This window comes from Austrofundulus limnaeus, unplaced genomic scaffold, assembly GCF_001266775.1.
Source record: "Austrofundulus limnaeus strain Quisiro unplaced genomic scaffold, Austrofundulus_limnaeus-1.0 Scaffold1489, whole genome shotgun sequence".
Lineage (NCBI taxonomy): Eukaryota > Metazoa > Chordata > Actinopteri > Cyprinodontiformes > Rivulidae > Austrofundulus > Austrofundulus limnaeus.
In genome coordinates this window covers 34915-48580 of record NW_013953891.1, presented here as the reverse complement: position 1 = coordinate 48580, position 13666 = coordinate 34915, and the positions used below count along the sequence as shown (strand labels likewise).

Here is a 13666-nt window from a genome sequence, read left to right as displayed (position 1 = left end):
TAATGTATACTGTACATGTATAATTTATGTAACAGCCACCTATTCTTCAGCCAGTGATTTTCATTTTGAAAGTGGTGTTCATGACAGTTTGGAAATTAGTTTTTAACTTTTGACCACTCCTCTTTGTTCATGTCATTTTGTCCTTCGCTGTGTTTCCACTGAGTCATTGTTCTGAGCTTTGTACCTTTAACTGATGAGGGCTGTACTGAAAACGCAGCAACGCACCTGAAGGCCATTTCTGACTCAATCAAGGACGTCCTACCTCATTGCACCAGCAGCCAAACAGCTGCAAACAGCTTTAATTTTCTCCTTATAATATACAGTCACCTCCAGAAAGTCAGGTTTCAAAAATGCTGGACAAAAATAAGCTTGAATTTATGCAAGAAAGCATTAAGTGTTTTATTTACAAGTCATGAAAAGGCAGAGGAGTCAGTCAAATGAAATCACGTTACTCAATGTCACTGAAAAAGTAAAAACAATCATGGGTTGGAGTCGTGATCTTTTTATAACACCAGTCATCGTTTGAGTACTTGGTGTCTTGTATTGTTCAAAAAAGTCATTAAATGATTCATTTTTTTGACTCATAGCCAATCTGTAAAAAAAAGACTTACTGTAAGTACTGAGAAATCCTAAAAATTAGCAGTAGTAGTAAAGTAGTAAAATGAGCAAAAATGTTATAAACATACCTACAAATAAACAGAACACTGCTCACGTTTAATGTTTTGTAAATCTTGGATTTTTTTATTTTTATTTTTTGCATTTCAGTGCTTTTCTGCGTCCCGAGGCAGACAGCAGTACGAGGCTTCGGTACTCATCGGTGACTCAGAGTGAGCAGGATGTCTGTGCCAACCTAGAGCCAACAGAGAGTGCTAATTGTGTCTATTTGGACACCAGCGTTTGACTCGGAGAAATGAGACGGCACAAACCAGCTACTGTTTCTGAACAGCATATTTTCTGGCCGCTCAGAGGGAACAGGTTGGCCAAGGTCTTTCAGCAAGATTTTTAATTGTATCCAAAAATGTTCACAAGGTGAATCATTAAACAAATCGGAAACAGCTCAGTTCTTTTTTTGCCACGTGTTTTTTTTTAACCCCACCATAAAGTAAACGTGTTTGAAACTGTTGCAGGTAGGATGTTTAAAACAGTCAGGAATGTTATGAGGATCTACATGCTCTAATAACTTTACAGGAGTTAGTGGAGCGTGTAGATCTGCATTTGGTGACACTTCCTCTCCACTGCAAATTCAAACAATCTTTGAGTTAACATGAATAAATTAAAGGAAAATGACATCATGTCTAACGCAACATCACACGATGCATGCTCAAAGTAGCTGTTGTAAAAGACTCTCGACTACTCCTGCTCTCTGAGCTAAAATTTAGCTCGATATCTGTAAAACTGGCTGAATTACAGTAATTTTTGGGTTTGTGAATGTTCATTAGCTGTGGTAGCTATCAGTCCATCAATCACTGGATTGGCTCTAAAAGTTAAAGGGGGGAAGGTGGGTGGGTATTATGCAAAATTAACCATTTTTAGCTTTATGTTATATTGTATATTATCAGATCAAAAACATAGTATTGCTTTGACTCATTCATGTATGTTTGAAAACTCTCCTGTGGTAGCCATGAGATGCCTAAATGCGTGCTGGTACAAAGCTCCGCCCATTTGTACAAAGCTCCTCCCTGGAGCTCAGTCTGCACCTGAGCTCCCACCCCACAGAGCACCCCTCCCCTGAAGCATTGTGAAGACGTGCTGAAGTGGGAGTGTTGGAAATGGTAGGAGGTTCTCAAAGAGACAGAGGTTTCATAAAAATGATAATAATCCTTTCACAACTACGTATCAAAGGAAGAGAGTTAAAAATCTTCACACAGTAAAGAGGTTGTAAAAACTTATGCTAAACACGAAACATTAAATTACTGTTCACCAATATTGATTTAATCCTAAAATGAATGTGTGTTCTCAAGTTGCTCTGCTCCCTTGTGGAAGCGACAAAACTCTGAAAGCGCTCGGCTTTGTCTGAAACGCCACGAAGGGATTTCTGCAGAATGAGATATCCCCGGGGAAGTGATGTAACACAAATAATGATCTCTTCTTGTGTGAACTGTGAGCATGTCTGCGCCGTGAACGTCATCGCATCGGAAATTAAATGCAAGGAGAGAAAAAAATACAAGTACAACTAGATTACCTTTTTGTGTCTCACAAATGCTCCTAATTTTAGGAAATTCCCTTTAATTGGTCTGCAGAGGGCAGGTCTGAATAACCTCAATAATTTTAGTGTAATTTTATTTAACTATTTAGAAAAGCCCCCCCCCCCCCCAAAACAAAACAAAACAAAACATCTGCAATAATCATTTGAGTCTAAATCTTCACCATCATAGACATTTGTGTGAAGATTCAAGGGTTGCTTGTTAAATGTGAGAGCTCCCCCTGCTGGTTGGATCTGGGATCACAGTTTATCAAAAGGCAGATTAGATCAGCAGCAGTGATTGTGCGTAAATCAACACATCTGTGCTCAGTTAAACAGAGAAAGCAATCAGAGCATAATTACTGATCCCACAAACACAATGAGCAAACAGCTGCTGATTCACACAGTGAGTGAAAAACTTTGGCCCCAGGTCGAGGCTGAAAGTAGAGGGTAGAGGGGGGTACAGCAGACTAGGAGGTAAATTTGCTGTTGCCATGGAAACCATTGTATTTTCTCCCCTCCCTTGTGATTGGTGCTGCAGGCATGACCGCGTATCTGCTATTTCCGTCATGATCCAACACCTCAGACACGAGCGCGGTCACAGGATGCACACACACATTAAACGGCACAAAGACTCCCCTATCCTCACTTTTCCCTCTTGGAAATGCCTCGGGGGGGAGAAGCTAAAGTGCCGTCACATTTCAGACTATCATACGTTAAACTTGCTATTCATGATATGCATTTGTCTCCTCTAAAGTGCTGAAACTCAACTCTGTGGAAAAAAAAAAAACGTCTGATGGTTTGTTCCCACTAAAAGTTGTACGGGCGAGCTGGTGCAGGGTGCAGAGAAAAGCCAAACATCTAAGACTGAACCTGGATCAATAAATCAATCTGCCTTCAAATGATCGATTGATTTATAAGTGAAAACAAAAGCGATGGATCATGAACTCATTACGGTTCATAGAATGCCAAGTCAAGTGATAACTATCCATCAGGAAACATCCTTGTTATGCGACAGGAAAGTTGCTCCACCAGGTTTCAATACAATAAAAAAGAAACACGAGTCCATGAGAAACTTTAAATATGTTTCTGCTTGTGTTGGTATAAATCATATCCTGTGAAAGTATTCCCAAAAGTATGTTCTTTACAGAGAAAAAACAGCAGATTGTTTTCCTGAAGCAGCAACAGGAGGTCAGAGTTTCAGCCACAGAAATGATCAATTAAAGCAGGGGTGTCAAACTCCTGTCCTCGAGGGCCGCTATCCTGCATGTTTTAGAGGTTTTCTTGCTCCAACACACCAGATTTTGATCGCTGGGTGATTAACAGGCTTCTGCCCAATTTGAAGAGTTAATTCAATCACTGAATCAGGTGTGTTGGAGCTGGAAAACCTCTAAAACATGCAGGATAGCGGCCCTCGAGGACTGGAGTTTGACACCCCTGAATTAAAGCCAATTATCTATAAAAAAAATAATACACAGTTTTGCCAACTATTTTTCTTCACATCTTCACAACTCTTGCCTTGTTATCACTCACCAACATGAAAGTTGGGCGAGCCTGTAATTACCTGTAACTGTTTGCATGTTAGCAAATATTCCACGAACCACCGATTCAAAATGTTCACAGCAAATCAACCGTAGCCTAATAAAAACAAAAATGTCTATAACTCTGTTTATTTGATACTGAGATAAAATCTGATAGGGAGAGCTGGTTGCACAGTCATCCTTCTCAAAGAAATAACATCAAACAAGATCTTTTTAAAAAAAAACTAGCATTAGAGTCAACGCTGTTTGTTTAACTGTCAGCAAAATAACTCGAGCCATTGGACAGATTTGAATAAAACTCAGAAAGTAATCACTAAATATACGTAGATCTACTGATTAACACTTGGAGTCAGCCGGATTCAAAACAGAGCCACATATAATTAGCTGAGAGTCATTGCACACACTACACATTACAAACAAGAAGGATTTTGAGGTTGAGCTGAATGTTTTGTGTGGTTGTAGCCAAGACTGGAGCACTATACACTGAGATCCATCCATCCATCCATCCATCCATCCATCCATCCATCCATCCATCCATCCATCATATACACTGAGATCCATCCATCCATCCATCCATCCATCCATCCATCCATCCATCCATCATATACACTGAGATCCATCCATCCATCCATCCATCCATTTTATTCATTTGTCCTCATCGGGGTCTCCTCCCAGTTGGACATGTCTGAAGCACCTCCCTAGGGTAGGCGTCCTGGAGACATCCTTACCAGATGCCCAAACCATCTCAAATGGCTCCTCTCGATGTGGAGGAGCAGCAGCTCTATGAGTCTCTCCCTCATAACTGAACTTCTCACCCTATCTCTGAGGAAGAGTCCAGCTACCCTGCAGAGAAAACTAATTCCGACCGCCTGTATCCACAATCTTGTTTTTCCATCACTACACAAAGTTTGTGACCATAGGTGTGGGTAGGAATATACAGGGGTTAGACAATGAAACTGAAACACCTGGTTTTAGACCATAACATCTCTTTCAGACAGCTTCCTCTTGAGTCCACAGTTAATCCTGTTGGATGTTGTTGGTCTTCTTGGTGGTATGCTGACATTACCCTGGATACTGTGGCTCTTGATACATCACAAAGACTTGCTGTCTTGGTCACAGATGCACCAACAATTTGTCCTCTTTTGAACTCTGGCATGTCACCCATAATGTTGTGTGCATTTTGAGTCAAACTGTGCTCTTACCCTGCTAACTGAACCTTCACACTCTGCTCTTACTGGTACAATGTGCAATTAATGAAGATTGGCCACCAGGCTGGTCCAATTTAACTATAAAACCTCCCACACGAAAATGACAGGTGTTTCAGTTTCATTGTCTAACCCCTGTAAACTAACCAGTAAACAGAGAGCTTTGCTTTACAGCTTAGCTCCCTCTTCACACAACAGACCGGGTACAGAGTCCGCAAAACTGCGGAAGCTGCACCGATCCATCTATGAATCTCGCGCTCGTTACAACGAACCCACAATTCCACTCGTGTAGCACCCCGCACAGTGTACCTCAAGGAACACAGTCAAATGCCTTCTCCAAGTCCACAAAACACATGTAGACTGGATTAACAAACTCTCAAGACCCCTCATGGACCTTAGTGAGGGTAAAGAGTTGGTCCGTGTTCCACGGCCAGGGCGGAACCCGCATTGTTCCTCCAGAATCTGAGGTTTGACTATTGATCAGACTCGTTTTCCAGTACCCCTAAAAAGAGCTTACCAGGGAGGCTAAGGAGAGTGATGCCGTTGTAATTGGAGCACACCCTCAAAAGTTTGGCATTGACATTTGATTTGATTGATTGATTGATTCGTTTATTTGGCAAGGGACAATGCACACAAACGTAGAACAGATCATATCTGTAACTGATGCGTTGCACAAATGGTAAATAGCTACAGTTAATTTGCAACTCCAGTCCCTGGATTGGATTTGGAGTCAACATCGTTTTTCTGTTATCTTTTAGTGAATTATCATTAAATATACATCTACACCTGAATAACTTTCAGTCATTCCAATTCATGATAGCAACCCATCTAACCGAGCAACACAAACATGTCTACAACATAATGATCTTAAAGTTTTAATGAAAAGTGGAGAATGATATGATTTATTTAAGGAAAATTAACCTTTTAATTTTTTTCTTGTGTTTTGAAGCACTCTCGTGGCTGAACACTCAACATCTTCCTGGAACAAAACATTGAATAATTTATCTCCCGAACACAACTCAGAGTTGCAATACAGATGTTTTGTGGTAATTGTTTATCTCAGCTTCTAAATATTCCTCACGGGGATTCTTTACTTCTTTATAAATCGATAATCCAGTCTCCTGAGAAGGCATTTGCCAGATTGAGCAGAAATTGGGGAGGGAGGGATGTTGGGTGAATGAGCAGCAGGGGGGCAGAGAGTGTGTTATGGACTAATTATTTACATGTTTTACCTTGACGCTGTCCAGTACTCATATATTATGATAACTAGTTTCGGCTGTTTTAATCTGTTGCCCTAGACTTCAAGAATCCAGCAATGCATGACCTCTCTTATTTTGATAATTGGTTGTAAACGTGTTACAGGATGTTATATTATCGCCTGCTCTGCGCTGAGATTGACTTCTGCTCTGTTGTTGCTCAAATTAAATCATTTGACGACCATACACGCAGACTTTCTGTGCATTTATTCCAACGTGTTTCTGCATTCTTGGTAAATCTTGCCACCACAGAGTGAGAGAGACGTCGATCCTCGGGGATCTGATGTGACCTGGACCTGATGTGACCTGCAGTCAGATCACTTTGCAGTGAGGCACTAAGACCCAGTGAAAAGCCAGGGGATGGGGTGGGGGTGACCTGCCTTCCCACCCGCTGCCTGTGTGCTCCGCACGGCTCTGCAGTGGCTCCGGGCAAGTGCAGGAACCTATGTGTGTGTGTGTAAAAGTGTGTGAGGTGGACCAGAGGGGGATGAAGGGGTGGAGGGGAGAGGAGGAGTGTGTCCACCCCTTTGTGCATCACAGACTGGAGGACGGGGGCTCCTCCTCCTCCTGGTTTAATTTTTTGCTCCGTCTCTGCCTCTCCCATCCGGACCGACGAGGAAGCGCGGAGAGGTGTGCGCGGCTCGACCGAACGCAGACGAGATGAAAGGGTGCCAGGTGAGGAGGAGACACAGGACTCTCCTCTTCACCCTCCCACCCCACCTCCCTCCCTCCCTCTGTGACGTGGTGTGTGTGTGTGTGTGTGTGTGTGTGTGTGTCAGTGTTTGCTGTGTGTGAGTGCGTGTGCGAGCGAAACAGGTTGGCGGTCCCTCAGCAGACTGTGAGGCTCCCCGGGACGAAGCAGCCCTCTCCAGACTGAGGTATGTCACTGACTTTTCATCACTTCATCATTCCCAGCCGGACCTGCCTCAACAGCAGAGTGCGCGGGTGGGAAGGTGGGACGAGGGGAGACTGTGACTCATCAGGCGGTGGATTGTGTCTTATCCCTGTGTTTTCATGTGGAAAGACTAAATATTGTACATAGCGAGAGAGACGCTGTTTGACATCCTGATGGTCTCCTGCGTGCTGATGCAGACGAAGGCACACTAAGACAACAGACTACTTTTCTCCTCTCAGTAAACAGAGGGTCATGTGCATATGATAGGGTCATATGGTTCCAAGTCAGCAGTCCGAGATATTCCACACAACCTTATATTGTAGCTCAGTATAAATTTTATCAGCTTACGAACCCCGAGTTAGAACTTAAACTGAACTGCTCTCACTGATTTGATTACATTAACTAATAAACTGAGCTGCGTCTCTCCATCCCTCAATAAATAGTTTTGTTTGTGCGACTTAGTCTGAATAAAATGAATTGATTTATTAAGAATCTTTTTTGATTGATTGATTATTTCAAGTTAGTCAGAACAAAATTATGTTCATTAATCATATTAGATTCGAATAGAGAAAAGAAAAAAGAGAATAAAAACAATTTATAATAACTAATACATGTAATCCATTAAAAAATACAATACAATAAAGAATACAAAATAACTAACTTCAAAAGGAGTGGGATGAAGACAAGCTTATTTACTCCCATCCCCATTCACACATATTTTATACAGATGATCACTCTTAATTGTAATTGTCATAACCTAACACAATATAATGACCTATCAACAGCATTACGTAATTACAATTGCCTCAATACTATATACATCCGTGTGTACACATATACACATGTGCACACACACACCCATATGTACATACACACACTGCCCTGCATATCTACAATTGAACATGTTCATACAATTTCTGTATTACAATGTTAAATTGTACTTATTCCTTTTATGCATTAGGATATGATTTTTACACTTACTGAACATGGAGATAATTAGAACCCATGCTAACAGTCATATATTGAGACCAAACCATCTCTTTATATCTTATTTTAAATTGACGGATATTTGGACATTGCTTGAGTTGTGAACTCAATTGATTCCAAAGCTTAACACCGGGCACATTTGATTATTTCAATAATTTGTTGAATATCTTTGGGGATTCTGTGATGATGATTTGTTTCAAACAATCAGTGTTCTCTGGAGTAAAAAAAAAAAGTCCCCCTCCTGAGGGTTGCTCCTCGGTTATTGCAGCATCAGAGTTGTTCACAGGTCATTTAATTAGGTGACTGTAACGGTTTGACCTATTCAGAAAAAGACGACCTGCGTCTGTCAGGTGATGCTCATCGAGCCTGACGAACACATTACGTGGGAGGGAAGGATAAGGAACCGTGGCGGAGGCTGGGAGGCAGTCGCAGTTACGSAGTGGAAAACTTGCTCCTGCAGGTGTGCAGCATATGGAAATGTACCAACACTTCCATGCTTACTCCTCAGCTTTAACAATGTGTGGGGTTGCGCCCAGGTGAGATTGTGATAGTAAACACTGCCTACTCAACTGGCAAACAATCAAACTGACTGCTGAGGGTGATCCACCAACACAAGCACACATTTCGACTCACGTGTGAGAACTTCTTGTACAGAAGGGCAAGTTGGCTGTAAATATGATTAATGTTCAGTTTTTCAAAATACGATTTCCATCTTCTCTATGATAGGAAACCACGTCTGGGATTATATGAATACGAAGAGCGGGTTCATTGATCTTTTCCTCCCATCAACAGCAGATCTCTGCAATGCTGAGTTTCGCAGTTTGTTTGCACATTGTTATTTTTTTGCTTCTYCACTCGCTTAATGGGGACATATGGTCCACCCGTGCTTTTTAGCTCTTCCCTAGGGTGCTGGCTGCCCTGAAAACACACATCTGAGGATGCAGATGTCAAATATCTAAAAAAATTATGACCGCGAGGAATAGCAGACTGCATCCAGAGCGATGATTCTGACGGCAAAAGGTTCGAAGCAAAACTGCCAGCAGAACTTTTTACAGCTGTAATGCAATCAAGTGCTGGTGAAGTTTGCAATTTAAAAAAGTAGGATTTTGAAAGCTTTCACAAATCCTTGAGTTAGTAGCACTTAAAGAGGACATATCATGCAAAATTCACTTTTTTAGTCATTAAGTACATTTTGTTGTCTCTAGGAGTGCATAAAGGTTTAATTTAGTTTCCCCTGGTGCTGCGTAAACATCTTTATATTATGTTTGGGTCATATTTTTCAACCTGTTCAGTTTTATCTATTTTCTATGATATTTTCTGAACTATTATGTTGAATTATTTTTTGATGAAACTGCCAAATAATGTCTGGACTTACCWACTACAACTTGTGGTCTTCATTCTCCTCTGGCTCTGGGTCAGACTCTGGCTCCAACATGTAAAGCTGGATGGAGAAGTCTTCCTTTGTTGACATCTTTTAATTAACTTGTAAATAAAAAGTTTCTGCACAGTTATAGCCGTAAACAGGAGAAATTCAGACCAAAGCATTGCTGTTCTCCTTTATATAGACCCCAACTGAAGGATTTAAGAAATTTAACATGTCAAATTTAATTTACTTGAGCAAAATAAGTTTTTTAACATCAATTTCTGGCCCACAAAGTAACAACTGCATTCAACATAATCATTTCAAGAATGTGTAGTTTATAGGTTCGTTTTAGCGAAACAAACAACTATAATTTAACATGGATAACAATGTAAGCTTTTACAACTAAAGTGAAACTGGTGACTGATGATTACTTTTTGAATCCATCCGATGTACTCACAGAAGACAGGAGTTCTTTCAGCACAAAGGTCTCACGTGTCGTTTTTCTTTCAGATCTTTTCATCTGAAGAACAAATCGGAAAGAGGAGATAATCAACAACTGGGAGAAAGCTCGTGTGGACATCAGCAGAACCCCACCTTACAGTCTGCAGGGGTCAGGGTCTCTACACCTTTTACTATGAGAGATACCACCGGCTGAGCTTCTCATRGACACCCTACGACAGGGGAGGATGGGTGATGGACCCGTGAAGTTCAGCGAACTCTCTCCTCGGTGTCCCATCCTCTCATGGAGCGTCCTGTCACCTGGCACAACACGTCTCTCTCAGCGTCTGCAGCCTTACAGCGTCCGAATATCTCTAACGTAAGCGTGTCTGTCAGAAACGCTCAGCKTGAGGTGGATCTGAACCAGACTTTGGGGCTGTGTGTTATGCTCATCATGGACGTTCTGGCGGTGGTAGGAAACCTGGCTGTGATGGTTGTCATCACGAAAACACCCCAGCTGCGTAAGTTCGCCTTCGTGTTCCACCTGTGTCTGGTGGACCTGCTGGCGGCGCTGCTGGTGATGCCTCTGGGGATGCTGTCGGACCGGGTCCTGGCCAACGAGACGCTGTGTCGGAGCTACCTCTGCCTGAGTGTTGGTCTGGTGAGCGCCACCATCCTCACCATCTGTGCCATTAACGTGGAGCGCTACTACTACATCGTCTATCCCATGAGGCATGAGGTGAAGATGACAGTGGGGGTGGTGGTCTTGGTACTGGTGGGAATCTGGATTAAAGCTGTTTTTATGTCGGTACTGCCTCTGCTGGGTTGGCTGCTACAGGGGACCCCGAATCTGGGTACTCCTGAAGTTCTGGTTCCTGATCAGAGACACTGCTCCCTTCACTGGACAGGAGGCAGGACGACACGCCTGCTTTTTATGGTCTTCTTTTCAATAATCTATTTCCTGTGCCCTGTGCTGATCATTCTGGTGGTCTACTGCAGCATGTTTAAGGTGGCCCGGGTAGCTGCCATGCGGGARGGCCCAAACCCCACCTGGATGGACACGCCGCGGCAACGCTCCGACTCTGTCAGCAGCCACTCCACCATGGCAGCCAGCCTTGGGGGCACCGGCGCACGCTCGACCCCTCAAAGGATTTTCTCTGGGGGGAAGGCCGCAGTGGTTCTGGTAGCAGTGGGCGGTCAGTTCTTCTGCTGTTGGCTGCCWTACTTCTCATTCCATCTCTACTCGGCTGTAGTGTCCTCCTCTCCGGCCTCACTGGCCCAGCTGGAGAACGTGGTCACATGGATCGGCTATTTCTGCTTCACCTCCAACCCGTTCTTCTACGGCTGCCTGAACCGGCAAATTCGAGAGGAGCTGGCCCGACACCTGGCTTGCCTTTTCAAGCGGGCTCGGCCCAGCGAAGGGGAGCAGCTGCCCAGCCGCGAGGCCTCCATCGAGGAGAACTTTTTACAGTTCCTTCAGGGCACTGGATGCAATCTGGAGCCCTGCAACTCTCACAACAGAGCCAGCCCAGAGGAGCCAGAAACCGAGGGCCTTCAGGAATCAGCTGTTGAGCAGAACTCAACAGCTGATTTCCACATCCCTGGGCAAATCCTTGAGGAAACCGCAGAGTTCATGCAGCAGCAACATCTGAACAATGAGCTTTGTGTATCAGAGAACTGCTGCAAAACTGTACCAGAGATGTAGCTGCCTCGAGTACCGTTTCTTTAGCCATCTGATGATCCAATAAATGTTTAGTTTTATTCACATTTTTGAGTATTCCTTGTTTATGCTGCAACGTTATTTTAAGATAAAAAGAAAACTGTAAAATATAGTATCTTCTTTGAAGAATTAAAAGTATATAAACCATTTTTTAAAGAGACAGATATGCGTGTCTTTTCAATGCAGCATTGTGTYTTTTGGAAGCCATATGTCGTCAGGCTGTTGGGCTCTGTCACAAAACATTTCATGTGTTGGTTACAGTTCAGCTGAAGTGACAAACTTTATACAGACAWGAAGAGGCTCGGAAACTTTCCGAGGGCAAATTTCAGGGAAAGCACAGTTTTCCACTCAGACTGAAATCCTTAATGCTGAAAATTAAGCCCTGATCAAGTTCAACATCCAAAATAGTTTCATGTCATTTACATGATCTCAATCTTTATTGGATCAATGCACAATGTAGTTTATTTTTCTGTTAAATGTTACTATCTGCTGTCATTTTCTTTAATGACTAATCTGTTTTCAGTGTTTTACTCCTAAAACCACCAAGAAATTAATTAAATACATTCACCACTGGGAAAAGGGCACCACTCGGAAGCTTTCACATGTAAAACAAAAAAAAAAAAAAACCCTAATAATATAATAATAAAAATAAAATAAAAAGTGCTTCACAATTTGAAAGATTTATTGCGTTGAACAAGATCGTTTCACAGCTGCTGGTGCTGGTATTTATAATAAACAGGCTGACAGTGTATTTTTAACCATTTTCCAGAATGTTATTATCCTGTTAATCTGRTCTTAGTCTTATGATTATCACCTCCTCACCAAAATGGGAGACTCGTGATTTCAGCTCCTTCCACTCAAAGACGAACATTGTCACWGTTTTATTTTGTTTAACAGGGTTGAGAGACTTCAAAACCAGTGGCTGCAGAATACTTTAACTATTGGAATTAAAAAGAAAACAAACTGGGCATGATCAAATTTTGGACGAGCAGTGTCCATTTACCCTGTGATGTCTGGACCGTTTACACGTAAACACAGCAGCAGTGTGAGAGCTCTTGTGTTTGTGCAATAAACAACCAGGCTTGTTGTGGCTACACACAGCGCACAMGTGTGACAGCGCTTAAAGCGCTCCCTCTGGCCTCTTTTAGCAACAAATGGACGACTCTGGAGACACCTTTCTCCAATCTCAGGTGGAACACAAACAGTTTTGCACAGAAGTCACATGAGCAGTGGCCGACGTTCCAAAAACCACAACGGCACAAATCTCGAACTAAAGACTCCATTCTTTGGCTTTCCTTTTTTAAAATCCTTGCCCTGTCTTGCTGTCTTCATCAGTGTTGAACTGCCTCATAAGGGACGGTTGGCATGATCACAAGACTCTCAACACAAGTCGTACAGGGAGGGTTGAGAGTTTGCTGGGAGTCAGAACAAAAAAAGGTCCTTTGTAAGGAGAGCACATAACACTGAATTTCCCTCCTGTATGACCTTGTTGTAGATTGTTTTTCCCCCCTTTCAGACAGTGATGTTGTGCCATCTTGTTTTAAAATGTTCATTTTGAGCAATGAGCTACAGCGAGCACTGAGCCAGGTGAAATCCCTGCTAAAGTCTTCAGTATTCCACAGCATGTCTATGTGTTGCTTTAATTTATTATTATTGATGTAAACTGCCTTGATTTGTTACACCAGAGCGTTTGAATCAAAGTTTCATCTCCTTCGACAGCAGCGAAACTGCCCCGACTCAGCTCATAAAAGTGTCTGTCACCCTCTGTCTATTACAGACTGAGGAATAATCTGGTCTGAACGTGGATGATGTCTCCAACTTTCAGGAATACTCTTGTGTATTTTTAAACTATAGTTTTTTTCCCACACAATTTCCCTTTCTGTATCTCGTTTTGTACATAAGCTGAAAAGACTGTTAATATTCCTTTTTGTTTTCCCAAGTTTCTCCATCAACAGAAATAATAAAAACAGTTTAAACTATCCTAGTTTCTTCTCAATGTTTCCCAGTTTTTTTTTAAATGAGTCCTAATCAGCAGGTTTCTAGTTTTGTTGGCTGGTAAATCTCTGAGCAATTCTTTTA

The 13666-nt window shown here is 42.3% G+C and overlaps 1 protein-coding gene across 1 annotated transcript; it reads left to right on the top strand.

Moving 5' to 3' along the window:
- Nucleotides 1–6616: 6616 nt before the first annotated feature.
- On the top strand, nucleotides 6617–13567 carry gpr61 (G protein-coupled receptor 61). The gene is made up of 2 exons (XM_014032592.1): nucleotides 6617–7062; nucleotides 9940–13567. Exon 2 carries the CDS (start codon nucleotides 10172–10174, stop codon nucleotides 11570–11572), a length of 1401 nt encoding a protein of 466 aa, XP_013888046.1. The 5' UTR covers nucleotides 6617–7062; nucleotides 9940–10171; the 3' UTR covers nucleotides 11573–13567.
- The last annotated feature ends 99 nt before the right edge of the window (nucleotides 13568–13666 follow it).